Source organism: Dipodomys spectabilis, unplaced genomic scaffold, assembly GCF_019054845.1.
Source record: "Dipodomys spectabilis isolate Male_0828 unplaced genomic scaffold, ASM1905484v1 ptg000512l, whole genome shotgun sequence".
Lineage (NCBI taxonomy): Eukaryota > Metazoa > Chordata > Mammalia > Rodentia > Heteromyidae > Dipodomys > Dipodomys spectabilis.
In genome coordinates this window covers 1,124,552-1,145,099 of record NW_024871189.1, presented here as the reverse complement: position 1 = coordinate 1,145,099, position 20,548 = coordinate 1,124,552, and the positions used below count along the sequence as shown (strand labels likewise).

General features: G+C 59.3%; 2 protein-coding genes across 3 annotated transcripts in view; one reads left to right on the top strand and one right to left on the bottom strand.

Moving 5' to 3' along the window:
• Window positions 1-19,095, top strand: part of Slc38a10 (solute carrier family 38 member 10) — a 44,270-nt gene extending 25,175 nt beyond the window's left edge. Inside the window, exons 11-16 of one of the 2 annotated variants that reach the window (XM_042669968.1) lie at window positions 8,165-8,324; window positions 13,359-13,526; window positions 13,761-14,219; window positions 14,738-14,836; window positions 17,188-17,364; window positions 17,564-19,095. In XM_042669968.1, the coding sequence (XP_042525902.1) occupies window positions 8,165-8,324; window positions 13,359-13,526; window positions 13,761-14,219; window positions 14,738-14,836; window positions 17,188-17,364; window positions 17,564-18,612 (2,112 nt within the window). In that variant the 3' untranslated portion in view covers window positions 18,613-19,095. Of the gene's footprint in view, window positions 1-8,164; window positions 8,325-13,358; window positions 13,527-13,760; window positions 14,220-14,737; window positions 14,837-17,187; window positions 17,365-17,560 lie in introns of both variants that reach the window. The other variant, XM_042669967.1, reaches the window with a different exon arrangement.
• Window positions 13,285-20,548, bottom strand: part of Baiap2 (BAR/IMD domain containing adaptor protein 2) — a 164,335-nt gene continuing 157,071 nt past the window's right edge. Inside the window, exon 17 of the mRNA XM_042669972.1 lies at window positions 13,285-13,302. The gene's annotated coding sequence lies outside the window, so the exon portion shown is untranslated. The remainder of the gene's footprint in view (window positions 13,303-20,548) is intronic.

Below are 20,548 nucleotides of genomic sequence, written 5' to 3'. Positions count from 1 at the left end.
CATGGCAGAGAACTTGCCTCACAAACATGGAGGTCTGAGTTCACCGCTCAGTGTTGCCAGTGCTGAGGGAAGCATGTGGCACCTGTGTGCACTTGCAGGTTGAGGCAGGAGGATCACAAGTTCAAGGCCAAACCTAGGCTACATTGTGAAGTCCTGTCTTACAGAAAGGAAAACGCAAACAAAATCCCAGCGTAAGGATGTGCATGAGTTTGAAGGCACTTGAAGGGTCTAAACGAAACACCGGCACCGTTAGTCCACGGAGACTGATGCCACCCTGCCCCTCCCCTCCTGAGCCAGTGGGCTCCCGTCACCAGCTCTTCCTGGATAGCCTGCTTCTTCCAGTTGAGCTCCTTTTTTCTCACTGGTTTTTGGGAATGGCTTCTGTTTGAGCTTGCGCTCAGGTCCTGGGTACTGCCCCTTAGCTTTTTTGCCCAATGCTAGCACTTCTAGCACTTGATCTTGCTATTTGGTAGTTAATTGGAGATAAAAGTCTTACGGACTTTCCAGCACAGGCTGGCTTCAAACTGTGGTCTTTAGATTTCACCTTCCTGCGGGGCTAGGATTACAGGCATGAGTCACTGGTGCAGGGCAGAGTTTTTGTTGCTGTTGGTGGAACTGGAGTTTGATCTCCGGGCCTGTGCTTGCTAGGTAGTCTCTATCACTTCATCTGTGCCCGGCGCCGATTTGTAGTTTTTCCTACATTCTAGATACAGAAACATACTGCACATGTTTTCTCAGATTCTTCACTGCCCTTGGATGAACAGAAGTTCTGAGTTTTAGTTTGGTCCAATTTACCAATCTTTTTCTTTTCCTTTGTTGCTGGCCATAAAAAGATAAAAGGAAAACTTTGCTTGCCCAAGGTTCTGTAGGCATATCGTGTGTGTGTGTGTGTGTGTGTGTGTGTGTGTGTGTGTGTGTGTGTGTGTGTGTGTGTGTGTGTGTGTGTGTGTGTTGCCAGTACTGGGCTTGAACTCATAGCCTTGCACCGCTCTGAGCTTTTTTGCTCAAGGCTGCTACTCCACCGCTTGAGCCACAACTCCACTTCCATGAAGATGGGCCCTCGAGGTTTTTCTCAGTAGAATCTTGTTATTATTAAGGTGTGGTACAGAGGGGCTGTCATCGCACAGTTCAGGTCGCGAGTGCATTTCTTTTGGACAGTGCCACCCCTGCGTTCCTCTCCCCAGCTCCCTCCCATCCCTGCCCACAAGTTGCGTAATCCATCTTCCACGTGGTGTGTTATGAATGCCAAGGTTTCATTTGTTCACATCTCCCTCCCTTCTTTCTGCACCCTGCTTCCATCCTCCTAAGAAGCAGAAAAAGAAAAACAAATGGAAAAAGCCCTCCCACAACACCATCGCCAGGAACAGCGTATATTCTGGGGGCACATTGAGAGCTGCGCTGCACTTGGCTCAGCTGGTGCAGGCAGGGCTTGTTCCACACGACACTTTCATTGGCCACTTCCCCCCATTCATGTCACTCTTGGTCCCTATATGTGCGTGAGGCTCTTGTTCCTCTGTCCACTGGGGCACTGGTCTCTCCTGCACCTGTTTGAGATGCTATACCTTCGTAACATGTCTCAAGGGCAGGGAATAGAAGTCCTACCACCTTGTACCTCTTCAAGGTGTTCTTTCTTATCAGTGGCACTTTGCGTGCTCAGCTGAATCTCAGAATGGCTTGTCAGCTTCCTCCATGTTCATTGGGCTTGCACCAAAGAACAGATTGAGAGTTGACCTTTTCCTTCAGTTCACAGTTTTTTCTGATTTCCTCTGTGATTGCTTCTTTCATCCCTCGCTTCTTCAGATTTCTGCGTTAGACTTTTCCCCCTATGAGAAGTGCTCAAGAGAGCAATTTAAAAAGAAGGGTTTATCTTGGCTTACAGGTTCAGAGGTCTCAGTCCATTCCACGGCCCTCTGAGGCCTGAGGTGAAGCGTAAGTGTCTAGGCGTGGCAGCATGTGGCAGAGGAGGCGTTTACCTCATGGTAGCAAGGAAGCGGAGACACACGGAGGCCCAAGATGGGCATAGCCCCACGGCTTGCCCCAGTGACCTTTGTCCTCTAGGCTCAGCCTTAAAACGTTTCCAGCAATGCCATCAGATACGAATCTAGGATCAGCCCCCCCCCCCCCCCCCCCCCCCCCGTGAAGGCTGTGCCCTGAGGCCTAGCCATCTCTCATTGGGTCCAGCAGATGACCCTTTCGGGGGACACTGCATGTCCAAATTATGACAGTCTTCCGACGCCTGGGGTTCCTTAAATCTGCTACTTTCAAGAGTACTCTTGACGGGGTTAGAGAAACTATTCTTTGAATTTTGATTTGATGTTTTTCAAGCTAGTAAAGTGTGGCATCCCCTTGAGTTGTGGCCCCTGCCAGCCCACGGTCAGCAGGCCCCGCCCCTGGACTCTGTGAGCCACGAACCCCGGCCACCTGTGGTCAGTAGCCCCCCCCCCCCCGCCCCTGGACTCTGTGAGCCACGACCCCCAGTCACCTGTGGTCAGTAGCCCCCCTCTCCGCCCCTGGACTCTGTGAGCCACGACCCCCAGCCACCTGTGGTCAGTAGCCCCCCCCCCCCGCCCCCGGACTCTGTGAGCCACGAACCCCGGCCACCTGTGGTCAGTAGCCCCTGCCCTGCCCCCGGACTCTGTGAGCCACCTGTGGTCAGTAGCCCCCCCCCACCCCCGGACTCTGTGAGCCACGAACCCCAGCCACCTGTGGTCAGTAGCCCCCCCCCGCCCCCGGACTCTGTGAGCCACGAACCCCAGCCACCTGTGGTCAGTAGCCCCCCCCCCGCCCCCGGACTCTGTGAGCCACGAACCCCAGCCACCTGTGGTCAGTAGCCCCCGCCCTGCCCCCGGACTCTGTGAGCCACGACCCCCCGGCCACAGCCCCTGCCGCACTCTGTGAGCCGCGGCCCCTGACCAGCCCAAGACCAGCAGGCCCCTTCCGTACTCGGGGCTGTGCTGCTCAGCTAGGCCGTTTCGTTAATGCTGAGTTTGCCGGGCTGTAACCTGGGAGCATCTGGAGTCGGTCCTCATGGCTGTTGTTCCTTTTTGGTTACTTGGTTTTCTCTCGTTTGGTCCTATCCCTTGGCGTGCTTGGTGTTTTACAGCCCCAGTGCCAGACTCTACAGAGGTCCTGGGTGGTGTTTCCTTCCATCTGTCAGAGGCGATGAACAGAAGGCCACGTCCAGCTGGGATGGACCTGCGGCCAGTCGGCCCTCATTCCTGGGGTCTAGGCCCCATCTCCCTCATGTCGCTGAGTTCTCTGTTGAGTTCCCATCGTCTTGGCAGTAGCATTGCACTAACTCTGCACAGTTAGTGGCTGGCCCAGGGCCTGGAGGAGAGGGGCCGCCTCCTCCCTCCCCCTCAGGCTGCGGCTTCTGGGAAGCCCTGCTCCTGTTCTTGGTGCTCAGCTCCTCCAGTCATCCTGGAGTCCAGATCACTGTCCTGCCTTGTGCTCACAGCTGGCACCACAGACTGCTAGTGCCCAGGGCAGCAAGTTAGCCTCTCTAAGGGCCTGACTATCGTCTGGGGTCTGGCTTCCCATCTCTGAGGTCCCGAACATGTTTGGGTTTTCATCCAGCTTTGAGAGGTAAGTGGGAAGCCAATCTGATAGCAGCTTTTTTGGCATAGTTTGAGGCAGATGTTTCTTAGTGAGTTTGAGAAAATAAACCTATTGCCTGTGATGTTATGAGTCTTTTTCTGGTTTGTCAAGTCTCAGTTTTTTTTGGGTCTGGTCATGGGGCCTGAACTCTGGGCCTGGGTGCGGTCCCTCAGCTCTTCAGCTCAAGGCTAGCGCTCTACCACTTGAGCCACAGTGCCACTTCTGGCTTTTTTCCCCCTGCTTATGTGGTGCTGAGGAATCGAACCCAGGGGCTCAAGCATGCAAGGCAAGCGTTCTACCACTGAGCCACCTTCCCAGCCCCAAGTCCAAGTTTTTATGCCTATTAGGTGTGTGTGAGTGCGTGCGTGCGTGCGTTTTACTGGGCCTTGCACTCAGAGTTTTGCACTTTCTAGCCATGTGATGTATCACTTGAGTGATGTTTTCTTGGTGCTGCTCCTGCTGCTTTTTTAAAAGTAGAATCAGACTCCAGTACTATTGTTATTGTTACTTTAAAATATTTTTGGTAGTACCGGAGTGGCAGAGCCTTGGGCTTGCTGGGCAGGTGTTCTGCTACTTGAGCCATACCCTCAATTTATACCAGTAATATTTTCAAAAACTTGTTCATCGTTTTATTCAGTACTTTTATGATTTCACGTTTAAATCGCGATCAGTTTGTATTTTATTAGTGCAAGAAACAAAGTATCTTGGTTTTTGCAAGACGGCTCCTACTTGTTGAATATTGTTTGTTGGAGGACCTATCACAGAGATGCATGATTTGCATACTTCCCACTGAAACGAAATGTCTCCATTAGCATACATTAAAGTCTTGTACATGTTTGGGCCTGCTTTGGAACTTACTTTAGTTGGCTGGTTGTCTGTCTGTCCTTCCGTACTGTTGTAGTTCCCATGGCCTTGTACTTGTCCTCACTACATTTTCACCTGTCACTCTCTAAACCTTTTTTTTTTTGGTTGGCTGCGGGGCTTGAACTCTCTGGGCTTAGGCGCTGTCCCTGCGCTCTTCAGCTCAAGGAGAGCGCTCTACCACTTGAGTCACAGCACCACTTCCAGTTTTCTGGTGTTTTATTGGAGATAAGAGCCTCATGGACTTTCCTGCCCGGGCTGGCTTTGAACTGTGATCCTCAGATCTCAGCCTCCTGAGTAGTTAGGATTACAGGCGTGAGCCACTGGCGCCCGGCTCCTCTAAACCTTTTAATTCTAATTCATTCTCTTTTTCTTATGAATTAATTTTCTGGATATATTTGTTTGCTTTTATTCCATACGAATGTTTGACTTCAGTTGATCCAACCTTAACAAAAATAAGTCTTGCCCTTATTTTTAGATCTAGTTGGAATTTATCGGAACTGTGGTTGAATTCAGGAAGTTTGATATCTCTGATATCTCTGGCTACTTGACGGGCATGCTCATGAGCTTCCTGTTCAGAGGTGTGGGGTGTGGTACACCGTTACTCACCTGTCAGCAGGTCCTTCAGTTTCCTGCTGTTCTGAGTGCCTTTGTGCATCCTGGCGGATCTCTTCCCTTGGGAAGGATGTGATTCTTCCATGGCTTTTCTTTTTTTATTTTTTTTGGGGGGGGGGGGTCTGGTCATGGGGCCTGAACTCTGGGCCTGGGCCCTGTCCCTCAGCTCTTCAGCTCAAGGCTAGCGCTCTACCACTTGAGCCACAGCGCCACTTCCGGCTTTTTTCTTTTTGCTTATGTGGTGCTGAGGAATCGAACCCAGGGCCTCAGGCATGCAAGGCAAGCGCTCTACCACTGAGCCACCTTCCCAGCCCCTCTTCCATGGCTTAGCTGTGGGGTTGTTACTTGTGTGTAGAAGCTGTGGGTTTTCATATATTAATTTTTTTACCTGTTTAGCTCACTGAACTCTCTCTGAATCTTTCAGTTCTTCACTTGCAGCTGATACTTTCACATTCCTCCCTCTAGTCCCTGTTTTCTCTCTTCTGCATGTGAAGTCCTGTCTTGTTGCTGCGGTAACAGGCGTGGGCAGCTGGTATCGTCTTGGCTCAGCTGGGACTGCCGGTAGTGTTAACCACTCAGCCCAGTGTTGATACTTGGTTTGACATGTGAACAAGCATGATCGCAGCTTCATGAGCACGTAGAAGTGATGGCTGCATTGTGTCAGTCCTGCGCGCTCGTTGCTATATGTCTTAAGCTCTGGGACGTATGTGAGATTGCCTGGACAGCCCTCTGACTCTGTGTGGAAGATGCCGTGGCTCTCGCTCCGCGTTAGTATCTGGAGGAGTTGCCTGGCAGCTGCCATGCCAGGCTGCTCTGGACTGAGTCACAGGGAGCCGCTGACTGGCGTGCTGGAGCTCAGAGCCTGGGCTTTCCCAGGTGGCTCTCCTAGGAGCAGCTGTGATGCTCCTGCGGAAGGACAGGTCCAGAATCAGAACCGCTGCTTGCATGGCCTCTGCCGCATGGAGCTTGTGTCCTGTCCCTGGGCCCCACCAGTAGCCAGTGCGTGGTGGATCCTGGGGAAGGCTGGGCCTGTGTCGCTTTGAGATGGTCTGTGGAAAATAGTTAGAAAGCTTGAAGATGGAAATAGCCCCAGTGAGCCAAAGGAAACTGAGTCTGCCTGGCCCTTTGTCATGGAAATCAGCAAGAGGCCTCTCGTCCTCAGCGAGGTTAGCCCTAAGCGAGGTTATCCAGTGTGTGGATTTGATGTTTGGTGCCATGGAGCCAGCAGGGGGCGCGAGAGCCAGATGGGCTATGCCTGCAGGAGAGGAGCTGGGAAGGCCAGTCCAGGGAGGGAGAGGCTGGGGCAGCCCGAGGGACCCCAGGGAAGAAAGCCTGCTCTTGGGAGAGGTGAGTAGGTGTGCACCTCTAGACACAAGAGCTTGTCAGCCTTGGTCTGCAGCCAAGATGGTGAGGCTGGGCTGCCCACTCACCTGGCCTGGCCATGGACCTTCATTGGGGTTCAGGACTGCAGAGTGGTGGACCCCGACTCCAGGAGTCCGCGCCCAGTGACGCACAGAATGTAGATTTGTGTTGTCCAGACTAGAGAGCAAGCATTTTTTGCACAGTCAGGCCCCTGGGCTTCCCAAGCCTGACCTGAGCCAAGTTATCCAGGTGTATCTCTGCCCCTCTCTTCCTGGCTGGCATTGGGGCCTGGCCTGTGCTCTGTATCTGGGCCAGGCTTTTCCCTGGTCAGGCTGAGCGGGGCCAGCTGCCCTTCCTCCGCTTCCCAGTCTGCCTCCACGGACGGTTGGAGCACAGGGCTGGCTTGTGGTCCTTGTCCGGGACCCCGGAATCCACGGATACGGTGGACGTGGTTTGCCCGCCATCCGTGGTCAGATCCCCATGCCTTGCACAGAGCAGCACCTGGGCCCTGCTCCACCTGCACTCATCGCACAAGCCCGGGTCTGTGCGGAAGTGCTGGAGACCCTGGGTCTGTTTGGCTCTGTGGCTCTGTGGTCAGCCTCTGAGTGCCTTAGGGTCAGTTCTACCATGTAGACAGGCACTGATCATCACTGTGGACCGGGCTCACGTCCCAAGACAGTCACAGACGGTCACCGTGGACCAGGCTCACGTCCCAAGGCTCTCACAGACGGTCACCGTGGACCAGGCTCACATGCCAAGGCAGTTACTGACTGCCATGACCCATTGGTGTTCCTGCCCACCTTTCCCATGGCTCACCCAGGTTGCTGAGGGCCTCTGAGGTTGGGCGCAGCCCTGTTTTATTATCTAGAGACTGCTCTTCGTGCTGGCGGGCACTGTCCCTCGAGGGTCTGCTTCATGATGAGGCAGAGGTGACATGCTGATGTTCAGGGCTCTGTAGATGTTTTGGAACACAGCTGGGGACGGAACGTGGCCTGGAGCTCTGGCCTCTGAGCTCCGTACTGTAGCGTTGGTTGTAGGTTCTGACCTCAGATAGACAGCACCCCTCCGTGGAGCTCAGGAGCCTGTCCTTGTGCACGCTGGGCTGGCCCTCCACGCCCTGCGTTTGTGTGCAGCTTTTTCTGTGATGGTCAGTGATCTCATGAAAGCCAAGCATGGCATGTTCACCTATAATCCCAGCCCGCAGGAGGCTGAGGCTAGCCTGGTCTACATAAGGAGACCTTGTCTAAATGAATGAATGAGAGAGAACCAGCAAGTGAGTGAGCAACACACAGACAGACAGACAGACAGACCCACCTACCCTGTTAAAACCTGAACAAAGCAGGCTTGGGGCCTGAATTGTCACACACACAGCTTCTGTTCCTCTGAGACTCTTGCTTTCCATCGCGCGGCCCCCCTTTTGTGCCTGGTCCTGTGTTGTCCTCACCCCGCCCCCCCACACCTGGTCCTCCCTCCCTGCCGCGGGGCCCCGCAGCCTGGCGGGTAGTCCCAGCGGACAGATGGCTTTGATAGATTAAGGAATGATGACACAGAAAGTTCTGCTACGTCATGGGTTCTAGTGGTGGTCAGCCTTACAGGCCGGGGAAGCTGCTGTGTTCCGCCCCCTCCTACTCGCCCTGCCCCCACCCTCTGCTTTGTGTGAAGAAGCGTCTGCAGGGCGGTGGGGGGGGGTTGCTGTGGCGGCTCCCAGCTTGGGTCTTGTCTCCTCCAGGTGGTGCTCTGGGTTGGCCTGGGTGTTCTGGTGGTCAGCACGTTCACCACCCTGTCCGTGAGTGAGGAGCCGCCTGTGGACGTGGCCAAGGAGGCGCTGGACGGTGCCGGGCAGGGAGAGGCCGAGGGCGCCGTGAAGGGGGAGGTGGCCCGCCTCTCAGGTAAGACGCCGGCCCCACCAGCCAAGTAGCTACAGGGGCCGTGGGGTGCGGGGGGCACTTTCCAAGTGCCCTCGGGTTCTGCAGACTCCATCCTGCAGGTCCAGAACCTGTGGCCGCTGTGGAGGTGCACTCGGCACTCAGAGCCGGGCAGCCCACGGCTGGTCACCTGTGGGCCGGAGCCGCGCTGCGCGGGCCTGAGGTCTCCATGCCTGGCCATGGGAGGTGCCAGCATCTGTAAACCTACGGGCTTTGTGTTCAAGGATGGGAGTGTCAAGCCAGTTTCTCTCTAACAAAGCCATGGACCGTCTCGGGTTGGTCTATTGTTCCGTGTTGTTTATTCCTGTTCTCCAGTCCCTTCGGATTGAGGTTCCACGCAAGGCCACCTCGGAGGGTCCTGGCGGTCTAGTGGGTGCACAGGGCAGGTACTTTCAGAGGAAGTTCTGTTCACTAGGTGTCTCGTGCGCCCCAGCCATCCAGGCACAGACGAGAAGGGCAGCAGGGGCACGCTCGCTGTGGAAACGCCGCTCGGCTCACGCTGGCCAGCCCAGGGAACAGGAACGGCCCGCATGGGCGCTGCTGCCAGGGCGTCTTCCCGGGCTCCCGGCCCGGCCCCAGCCGGGGTTTATGCACCTGTGCTGGTCTCACTCACTTCTGCCAAGAGGTTAGACTCATTCGCCGGGCCTCTGCCCGCTGCAGCGGAGGCAGCCTCAGCTGGGGAAGCTGGCGCCGGTGTTTGTCAGGTCAGCGCTAAGCTGTAGCTGGGCTTGCAGAAGGAAGCGCACCCGGGGCCCTCGCGCTGGCCTGACCGCCCTGCGCCCCGCGCCCTGCCCGCAGCTCACGCACCCTTAGCCTTTCTGCGCCTGGAAAGCCCTTCACGCCACCCCTCCTGCCCTTGCAGGTGCCCGATGGGTCTTCTCCCCCCGGCCTTCTCCACCCTGGTGTGGGAGAGCTGTGCGTGCCTTTTCTACCTCCCTGGGTTGATGGGCAGGTGAGAAGCGGCTTCTCGCCTCACTCCCTGCAATCACGTCGAGGTGTAAGAAAGGCCTGCTGGGGGCCCTGGGGACAGTGGGGGCCCCGAGGGGAGTGGGGGTGTTCAGAAGCTGCAGGCGCTGTGCACGGCACACGCGGACTTGATCGTTTGGAGTTGGTGCGTGTGAGGGAGGTAGGTACTGGGTTTCCACCTCCACCGTTGGCCCTGGCCCAGTCCCTCCTGGGAAGGCCGGTGGCGGCTGCTGGCCAGGCCACTGTGGGTTGGGGTGAGAGCAGTGGCCGGTGAGCCAGGAGCTGCGGAGGGGTGCCGGGGCCCTGCTCCCGGTCAGGGAGGACGCCCCAGCGGAACCGGACGCCACAGCCCGCGTGCCGAGAGTCCCTCAGCGAGACCCGTCCGTGGGCCCCGCGGCCTCGTCCACGGCCAGCAGCTGCGGCCTCTGTGCAGCACGCGCGTGCGCCCACCCGCTCACCTGCGCGCTCTGAGCCACATCTGGATTCCATTTCTCCGTGAGGCTGTGTGTGACAGCACCATATGCTGTCTGACCTGAGCCAGCTCTGTTTTCTCGCCACCCCGGCCGCCCCCTTCATGGAGGGACGCCTCCCGCGGGGACGCCTCCCGGGGCAGAGCCGGGCTGGCGTGGCCTTGCCCGACGTGCGCCCGTCGGCCGCCCCATGAGCATGGGAGCCGTTTATTGGTCTCCGATGTTGGGGAGGCCGCAGATGGAATCCGTCTGCTTTGGGGGAGAGCCTGTCTGCCTCCCGCCCCCTGGACACGCGTGACCAGCGCCCCCCAGCCGCCAGGGGCATGGTGGAGTCCCTGTGATGGCTCAGAAAAGGCAAATGAGGTCATTTGTCTCTGTGCCCACAGTGCCTGAGGGGACCCTGGAGTGGCTTTGGGGTGCTTCGGAAGCTGCCTGGGCCTACATCTCTGCCCCCCCCAACCCCCCACCCTACACCCTGTCCCAGCTTGGGGATGGGCACATCTGCCCCCCCCCCCCCCCCCGTATCCCACACCCTGTCCCAGCTCGGGGATGCGCGCGTCTGTGGCCCCCCCCGCCCCCCGTATCCCACACCCTGTTCCAGCTCGGGGATGCACGCGTCTGTATGCCCCCCAGCCCCCCCCCGCGCCCCCCCCCCCCCGTATCCCACACCCTGTCCCAGCTCGGGGATGCGCGCATCTGTCCCCCCCCTCCCCTCCCCCCCCCCCCCCCGTATCCCACACCCTGTCCCAGCTCGGGGATGCGCGCATCTGCCCCCCCCCCCCCCCCCCCCGTATCCCACACCCTGTCCCAGCTCGGGGATGCGCGCATCTGCCCCCCCCCCCCCCCCCCGTATCCCACACCCTGTCCCAGCTCGGGGATGTGCGCGTCTGGAGGGAGAGGTGAGGTGGACAGCAGTGGCTGCGATGGCCTCGAGTGGTGTCAGGCCCTGGGCAGAGGTGACCCAGGCGCCAGCGGGACACGGCCACGTCCTGCTGTCCTGTGCCTCCTGCTGGCTGCGGTGTCACCCCCCGCTCCAAGGACCAGCCTTGGCCCAGGGCCGCCTGTGCTGGCCGCCCCGCCGGAGGAGGAGAATGGCCCGGGCCCCTCACCACAGGGCCGAGCCGTCCTCAGGAGAGCCCCCGCCAGCCTGCCCTCCTCCCCCCAGCCGGGGCCGCACCGTGCACCGCCAGCTGGCCTGGGCCTCGCCGGGCCTGTGTCCCCAGATCTGTGTGCCCTCGCTCGCTCGCTCCTCTCACAGTTTTCGTGTTTCTCCTCGCACGTCCGCAGCCTGCAGAGTTCATCCCACTGGTGCTGTCCATGTGGCGGGTCCAGAGGGGAGGCTTGCTGCGTCCCACTGGCCAGTCGTGTGTGTGTGTGTGTGCGCGCGCGCGTGTGTGTGTGCGTGCACGCGTGTGTGCACGCGCGTGTGTGCGTGTGTGTGTGTGTGTGTGAGACCTGGGTCTGCATGCCTCTGGCAAGAGTGGCACCCCCCTGCCCGGCAGGGAGAAGGGGGCTCCTCGGGGCCCCACACCACACTGCCGGTCCTGGTCCACCACCCCAGACCCCACGTACCAGGCGCCAAGATGCCAAGCCACAGAAGCTGCCCACCTTTGGGAAGATGAGATAATTAGGCGTTTGGCGGCTGACTCCAGGAGACCTGGCTTGAAAAGCAAGCCCCGGTGTGTTGGTGCATACCCACCGTCCCAGCTCCTTGAGAGGTAGAGGTCAGAGGATCATGAGGGCCAGCCCAGATACAGTCAGCAGTGAGACCGAGAAACAAAACATAAAGGAGAGGGCTAGGGCACGCCTAGCCTGGCTGCCTGAGGCCCTGGGCTCCAGGCTAGCCCATGAGCGGCGGCCATGGTTGGAAGTTGCCAAGAGCAGGGCTGGCTTTGGGGCGGTGACAGAGCCCAGGTTGCAGGCACTGGGCACCAGCTGTCCTTCTGCTGTGGGACTGCTCAGCGCTGCACTCGGCATGGCCCCATGGGAACTGTCCCCCTCTTCACCACTGCCAGACACTTGGTGGCAGCCGGCAGTGCTCCCAGGCTGGGGAGCGGCCCCTGCCTCGTGCCCCGGCCCCCCTTCCCTGGGCTTCCCCTCCCGGGGCGCAGTGACCTCTGAGACGGTCTGCGCTGCAGGCCCTGTGGCCCTGGCCGCAGGAGGATGGTATTGGTGGTGCTGCCACCGCCATCTGTGGGGCAGGGCCTTGGCATCCTCAGCCATCGGCCCCGAGCAGCTCCCGTGTGAACTGGCCTGGGGCGCTGGTACCCCACGCCCGCCAGGCACCATTGTTACTTGTGGGTCGTGGTCATCTGGCTGTGGGAAGCAGGCAGAGGTCAGAGGTCTGCCTAGCTGCCAGTCACATGTCTGGGGAAGGGCGAGCTTCTCTGTGGAGGAAGCTCTGTCCATGCCCACTGGCAGCCAGGCCTGCCAGGCCTGCCTCTGAGCCTCTGCCCGAGGCCGGCCCAGCACTCCTGGGAGCTCTCAGGGCAGTCCCAGGCCTGCTGAGCGTTCCTGTCCTGCCCTGTGCCTGCGGCCCAGACCTGCTGAGAGTTCTGCTCAGAGAGATCGGAGAACGGGGTTCCTGTCTCCGTACCCCACAGTCCTCTGAGCACTGCTCTGCGGGTGCTTCTGACTCAGGAAGTGCGGTTAGTTGTAGGATGGAGTCAGGTGCCCGCAGCCGCCTGGCCCAACTATGCCACAGAGCCCATGTCCCCGGGAAGCAGGTGCCCTCCAGCACGCGACACCTGGCCCCACAGGGCATGGCCCTACCTGCATGCTTCTGCTTCTGCTAACCAGACCGTTGGCTTGGTTGTATTCATGAGGATCACCAAAGGGAAGGTGGCTTTCTGAACTTCCCTCTCCCACGGGAGGTGGTCAGCCCCCACCTGCTGTAGTGACAGACCCAGGCACCCTTGCCTCCTCCCGCCCCCCATTTGTGCATCCAGGCGAGGGGCTGAGGTTGCTCTGGCCACAGGGATGAAGTTATTCTCTTTTCAGAATGCTTGTCCTTTCTTTATTCTCAGTGTCTGCATTGTCTGTCCGACACCTACACATGATCCTGATAAATGGAAGTATAGTTTCCTAGTCGGCTCCTCTGGAGTCAGTTCTGTGGTCTGCGGCCCTGTGTTGTGTGGCTCCTGCAGGCCTGCACCGAGTCATTTTGGTAGCTGCTCATGGTGTGGATTTCCCCGCCAGCAGCGAGACTGCAAACTCACATTCCCTCAAGCTTGGCTGGGAGCCCTGGAAAGGAAACCAACCCTCAGAGGCAGGCAGCCTGCGGCGGGCTTATACTGCCACCTGGTGGTCATAACCGAGTCCTGTGTAGCGTGATTTGCACACTGTCAGTTAAGCGTACACTGCATTTTGACGTGTTTTTGTTACAAATACAAATGAAAAGTGAGTCTTCCGTGCTATTTAGTTGCTCGTGATGGATCAGAGAAGGGGAAAAAAAATGCCATTCAGCTGGGGAACATGATCAGATCCAGGGAGCACCACCAGGTGTGGTGCTGATTGAGAATTGGGTAAAAGCACAGCTCAGCTGACTGTGCTCTGTTTACAGTCCAGGACCCCGTCGTGGACATGGCTGGGGATGGCCGGGAGAAGCCCAAGCTGCCCGTGGAGAAAGAGGACCTGGAGCAGGCCCAGATTAAGGGCCCTGTAGATGTGCATGCAGAGGAGGACACCAAGGAGAAGCAGGAGGCCGCACAGGTGGATCGCCCCGGCCAAGGTGTGTGGTGCTGGCTGCCCGCACAGGGTGCCCACCCTCCCTGCACCCCGTCCTAGGCTCAGGCTGCATCTCGCCCTTCCCCTGGGACGGACAGTTCTGAGCGGGAAGCTTGGGATGGGCCTTGATGTACACGTCACACCCCGGGGGCCAAGCCCGGACCGGTTTCTGGGGAAGGATGCACCCAGGGGACCGCTCCCTGATCTCGGTCTCTTACCTGTCCTTGTGTCCTTCCAGGTATTGCTGCTCCCATGGGCGAGGCCCACCGGCACGAGCCTCCCGTTCCTCATGACCAGGTGGTGGTAGATGAAGGTCAAGATGGAGAAGGACCAGAAGAGAATAAGCTACCTTCTAGGCACACTGGCAGGGAGGCCCCCAGGGGCAAGGGGCAGAGGGCACTGCGTCCGCCTGCGTCACAGAGAGAAGAGCAGCAGCCGGAGGCGGGAGAGGCCGGCAAGAGGCCCGAGCAAGCCCAGGCCCTGGCCAAAGCAGGCGACCTTCCTAGAGATGCCCAGCAGATTCCAGAAGCAGATGGTCAGCGCAGGGAGGACATCCCCAGACTAGGAGACAGGGACGCGCAGCCCGGGCCACGGGCGGCGGCGGCGGCGGCGGCAGCAGCAGGTGAAGAGGAGCCTGCGCGCAACGCCCCGGGGGACACGGGGAAGCCCACAGAGAAGGGCCCGGAGACCCAGCTGGGTGAGTGTCGGCTGGGGAGGGGCTCTGGAGGAGCTGATGATCCCTCTATCCCTGTCTCTTTCCACGAGATTAGCATGTGAATGCGGCAGCGTCTCCAGCAGCTGGCGGGAGAGGGAGAGGCTGCTGGCTTGACAGCCACTGTGGTATCTGTCACACACTTGTTTGCCAGACCACTAAATGTCAGGTGCCACGCTGTTCTCCTGTGTCGGGGTGCACAGGCGGATGGTGCAGAGCGCCTGACAGGAAGCACATTGTTAAGAGCTGGTTAGGATGGGGCCTGCATTTTAATTGGCCAAGGTGGTTAACATTGGCTTGTTGCCACAAGCCTGTGAGATTGTCAAGCATTTTTTTTTATTACTTCCCTGGTAATCATCAGGTTGAGTATAAGCTGTGCTGATGGGGGAGGGGGGGGCGGGGACCCGGAGTCATTTTAGGGGGGGAACATCTGTTGCCCGCCTCCCCAGAGCCCTTCACTCCTCCCCCCCAATGTCTGCAAAACTGCGCGTTTGTGTGCACAGGTGGGAAGGCCGTCCTCCCGGCTCAGCGGCCCGAGCAGGGAGGGCAGAAGGACATGCAGCAGCCAGGCGGAGAGCAGGCCGGCGGCAGCAAGCTAGCAGGTAGGCTGGCCGAGGGCGGGCCTGCGGGCGGGCACTCACCTCACCACCACCTTCCCAGGGTGTCAGCCCCTTCTGGGTCCCGCCAGCACATTCTCTTTGGAGAACCTTTTTTTTTGGTCCGGTTGTGGGGCCTGAACTCTGGGCCTGGGCGCTGTCCCTCAGCTCTTCAGCTCAAGGCTAGCACTCTACCACTTGAGCCACAGCACCACTTCCGGCTTTTTTCCTTTTGCTTATGTGGTGCTGAGGAATTGAACCCAGGGCCTCATGCATGCAAGGCAAGCGCGCTACCACTGAGCCACCTTCCCAGCCCCTGGAGGAACCTTTTCATCTCCATGACTCCCCTTTAAAAAGAATGTGCGCTGGTGGGCAGGGAGCAGGGAGCCAGTGGGCTGCTCGGCTCTCCGGGGGTCAAGTTCTGGGCACCAGCCTTGGCTGTCTGTGGACCTGGCCTACGTTTGGGGTATCCGGGGTTGGTAAAGCGCCCAGCTTTGTTTTCTGCCCAGGCCAACCCCAGCAGGGCCTGGGGCAGCCGGTCCCCCGCGGGGCAGGGCCATGGCCTGTGGTCTGGACGGTGGCCCCAGGACCCCTGTACCGCACAGGGCGCAGCTCAGGCTCCTGGAGTTCAGAGTCACTTGGAAGGCGTGCGTCCTGTTGTCTCTGGTTTTAACCTGACTCTGTTGGTTCTAATTTCTATAATCTGTTACCTAAACCTGCTTGATTCTCTGATTTATTTTGTCTTTCTGAAAAAGAGACTTGTCACAGTTTTCCTCTCTTACCTTTCTTCCGTATGCCTCTCAACGGACGAACAGCTGAAATTAAAAAGATAGTAGCAGGTAGGACTGGAAAGAAGTGTATGGAAGCGAAGAGCGTGTTTGTGGGGGTTGGTGGTGCAGTCACAGCGTGGTGCACTGTCCAGCGAGGGCCCCGCATGGGCGCGTGCCTGCTCAGGCCTGTCCCTGACAAGTGCCAAGGTCCTCCTCGGCCCTCCCGTGGCTTTGCTCTCTTGAGGACGGCCATGTGAGGTCTGTCCGCCGGTTGCATGCCCCTGCTGCTGTGTGTGGCCTGGGTTTGTCACATCCTTGGCATGCGGTGGTGCCCGCCCTGCCCCCACCCTGTGGCCCTGGCCAGGACACCTGTCACCTCCATGCTGTTCCACAAGCCGTCCCCTGTGGCTTCCGGCTGGACATGGCGCCTTTCCTGCCCTTCTCAGAACGAAGCCCGTGTGAGGGGCGGCTTCTGTGGGGCCTCTCTGTGGAGGTGGCGCAGCATGACCACGCGACCTGAACCCACGGGCGGCCAGAGTGAGGTGTGGCCTGTGGAGGTGGAGCCCTCCGTGGGGGCTCCGTGGGCCGGGCGGGCCTGCCCTCTGGGCATTCTGTCGGTGCGTGGGGCTCAGCCCTGGCCTCCCCGTCACTGGCCTCCTCAGCCCCACCTGCCAGGCGCACGTCCAGGGGGCCCACAGACCACTGGGAGGACGCTGCTCAGCCCCCAGGGCGCGTGCTCAGGTGTCAAAGCTTGCCGTTCACAGAAAGCTCCTCCTTCAGGCTTTTACTCCTATTCCTACCTTCATCTCACTAAGATTCCTAATCTAAAAGTTGAGTATACTGGAAAACTTACACAATCCATGGATCTGCCCCAGGGTTAGTAGGGAAAAACCAGCTGTCCACTGCAGCTGGCTGAGACACGAAGCCACTCTTTGCAGCTGCTCTGCAGCTTGCTGAGATGTGGGGTCCCCTTCCAGCTAAGAGCATGCTGACAGCTGCCTGGGCCGCACCCATGGCCCCGCTCTCCTGCCTGTTACCCTCTCCTTAACATGGACTTCCTGGAGCCTGAACTCAGGGCCTGGGCTCTCACGATCCCTTAGCTTTTTCACTCCAGGCTAGCGCTCTATCCCTTGAGCCACTCCTGGTTGGTGGTGAATTGGAGATCAGCACCTCAGACTTTGCTGCCTGGGCTGGCTTTGAAATGAGATCCTCAGATCTCAGCCTCCTGAGTAGTGAAGACTCAAGTTTATTCTCACCTTGGAGGAAACCTTAAAGTACCAACTGAATGTGTGAAACGTGGGGTTGGGACTAACCTGGCATGTTCCTCCCCTCGGTCTTCTCTGGACGTGCCTTTGTAGCCAGCAGCCGGCAGGTTGTGGGGATCTGTGTGTGGATCTGAGCCGAGGCAGGCAGGGCAGCTGCCGGCCAGGGCCCTGCCCTGGGGCCTCCAGCCTCTGCCGACTGTCTTGCTGTATGCTGGCAGAGATAGCGTGTGTGGGTTTCACGGGTGACTGTTGGCATTGTCACACTGTCATTCTGCACGGGCATCCAGCAGCCAGGCATCTTGACCGGATGTGTTCTCTCCAGAGGCTGGCCGAGTGGAGATGCTAGACCATGCCGTCCTGCTGCAGGTGATCAAAGAGCAGCAGGTGCAGCAGAAGCGCCTCCTGGACCAGCAGGAGAAGCTGCTGGCTGTGATCGAGGAGCAACACAAGGAGATCCGCCAGCAGAGGCAGGACGAGGAAGAGGACAAGTCCAAGCCGGGTAGGCAGGGCCTGTGGGCTGGGCAGGTACTGAGTTGAAGCATGTCTCCAGGGGTCGGGTCTGAGGCTCAGTGGCCTGAAGGTGTAGAGGCTGTCTTTCTATCTGGATCCAGGATTCTCACCTGTGGGCAGGGAGTCCTTGGAACAGCCATCTGCGTCCATTTGCATACTAAACCGATGGCCATGTTCCTTTGCAGCAGACATGCAGCCCGAGCCTGGGGTAGTTGTGCCCAAAGGACAGGAGGTGGTCCAGGAGGGGCCTGCGGGGGACATGGTGGAGGACGCCTCTCCGCAGCCTGTGCAGTCTATGCTTGGAGGTCCTGGGGGTCACCCCACGCCACTCCAAGAATTGGGCCAGGATTCCATGGTGGAGGCCAAGGAGCGGCCTGGTGGTGGCTCTGATTCAGAGCCCCAAGCAGCCCAGCCTCAGCCCAAGCGGAGGGACCAGAAGGACGCCGTGCCCAAGGTGGTGGACACTATGAAGGACTTGGAGCCAGGGCCCAGGCCGGACCCTCCTAGGGCACCTGGGATCCTGGAGAAGCACCTGGCTGAGGAAGTCCCCAAGTTGGGCCTGAACGGCGTTGGTGGAGGTTCCCAAGAAAGGAAGCGTTCTGAAAAGGAAGTGGCCGCCGCTGGAGCTGACCGGCCAGGAGCAGGAACTGGTGGGCAGGCTGGGGATACTCCAGTGAAGCGGAGGCAGTCGAGCCGAGACCTGGGGCCTGTGGTGGGCCCGTCTCATGGACCAGCAGGAATGGCCCCTGAGTCCCAGGCTGTGTTGGGTCAGCAGGAACCCCAGGCCGTCTCCAGTAAGGACCAGGATAGTCCCCCAGAGGCGAGAAAAGAGGCTCCCGGAGGGGACCGCGCACCTGCTCCTCACCAGCAGCAGAGAGCAAGGGAGGACGCCGCCCTCCGAGAGCCCGTTCAGAGGCCAGACCCAGACCCCGAGCCTGGGCCTAGACTAGCTGTCCTTGGGGGTCAGAAGCCAGACAATGCCAAACCCAACAGAGACCTGAAAGTGCAAGCCGGTGCTGACCTCCGGAGACGGCGGCGGGACGTTGCCTCTGGCCCCCGGGGGGAGCCGGCCCCCAGGGATGGGGTCATCATCAGCTTTAACCCCCTGCCTGACGTCCAGGTGAATGACCTCCGCGGAGCCCTGGATGCCCAGCTCCGCCAGGCCGCGGGGGCCGCGCTGCAGGTGGTCCACAGCAGGCAGATGAAGCAGCTGCCAGGGGCCCTGGAGGAGGCCTGAGCACAGCCATGCCGCCGTGCTGGGCTGCTGGCTGCCGTCCTGTCAGCGGGGGACTCGTGAGGCCCCACCACACGATGTCGGCAGCACTTCCTCCGAGCCCTCCGGCGCTCTGCGGCCGGGGCTCCCGCGGGCCCTGCAGCCAGCTGGCCAACACCGACACGCAGACTGCCCGCCCAAGGCCCGCTCGCAGACCAGCCGTACTTCTCACTGACCTCTGCCCCACTGGCCGAAGGGTTAATCCAACTCATGCCCTCTGCGGGAAGCTGTGTTCCAGCCTGCCTCTCGTTCCTCAAGAGTCATCTCCACATTCTCCGTGCTGCTGCAGGAGACCTCCGTAAGCACCGCCCCCATCCCCGCGTCTAGGGGTGCTGCTCGAGGCCCAGGGGGTGGCCTGATGCCTTGGGTGGACACAGGGTGTGTCTCCCCCTGAGGTCCATTTTTTGAAATTGATTATAAATTAAAAAAAAAAAAAGTAAAAGACCATTTACACTTGTGAGTCAAGTTGGAACAGAGGTGACCTGAAGGAAAAGCCCTGAGTTGGTTCTGGAAGGTGTGGGGGGGGGAGGAGGGGGGAATCATCACGGCTGGGAAAGACCCGCCGACTGGGCAGCCTTGCTGTGGGGTGGGGGCTGTGCCTCCTGTGAGCACAGCAGGCTTCCTTCACGCCCATGCTTGCATGGGCCCGCCTGAGACGGAGGAGCCAGGCAGCCGGAGTTGCCGCCGCCCCCCCCCCCCCCCCCCCCCGCCAGTGCGCGCGGCAGCCTTACTCCAGGTACCACAGCAGGAGAGCATGGGTTTGCCATCTCTGGCAGACAGGGAGGGTACGCTTTGTCATCTGTTGGTCCAGAAGAGGCAATGGTGAGACAGACGGGAGGAGCCTAGCCTGTTCCCTTCCCTGAGTGCACCCCAGGCCCTGCCATGAGGGGCCTGGAAAGACCCCACGTGTGGACGTGCTCTGGAGTCCTGGTGTGGCTGTGTATGGCCAGATGTTTGGTCTTGTGACACCTGGTGGCCAGGCCAGCATTCATAGGCTGGCCCCCCCAGTGAGCCACCTACAAAACAGCTGCCCCCTTGGCAGCCCCAGGGCCGGGTCATGGTGACGTAGGCTACTGCTCGTGGTGCCTGCCTCTGCTGTAGATGAGGGGCATAGGGACACCGGAGCCTGGCCAGCAGTGTGCCACTGCATGCGGCAGCTTTGGAGAACTTCCTTAGTTGGGGCCAGGACATTTGCTGTCAGGTTGATATGGCCCGACATTCAGCACTGCTCTGGGTGCAGAGGTGGACCTCAGCCTCCATCCTCACCCTCACTGGTGGCAAGGGGCCCATAGGATGCTCACAGCCTTCAGCACTGTGTTTTAGCCTTACCGCCCCCGGATGCAGCAGACACCAGCACAGGACCTTGGACTTCCAGAGTCCAGACTGAGAAATACATTTCTGTTCTTTGCAACTTGCCAGTTTCAGTATTCTGCTGGGCAGCCCAGATGGACAGACAGATATGCAGGAGCAGTCCCACACAGAACCCATCGGCTGGGGAGGCAGCCCGAGGACAGAGAGGGTGGGAGCAAGTCACCAGAGGATCGGGAGGAAATTTGGTTGAGGGGCTGAAAGTGGCTCCAGAGGCCTGAGACAAGGTTGGAGGCCTGGGCTGCGCCAGGAGAAGACTGCTGTACCTGGGATGGGGGTGGAAGCACAGACAAATCACCAGTGGCCTGACCGGTGTGGCCAGCGTGGCTGACACTTGGTCAGAACACGGAAGTCTGTGCCATGAGACTTGGTCCCGGGTTGAATTCCAGGCAAATTTAGGGACACTTAGTGCTTCTGAGACAGTTGTTCCTGGGCAACCCCTCTATTGGTTACCACAGTGGTGGCAGCTCAGCCCAGGATGAAGCCAGAAATGGTCCCCTAAAACCCACCACTGCCCTGCCCAGTGGGACCT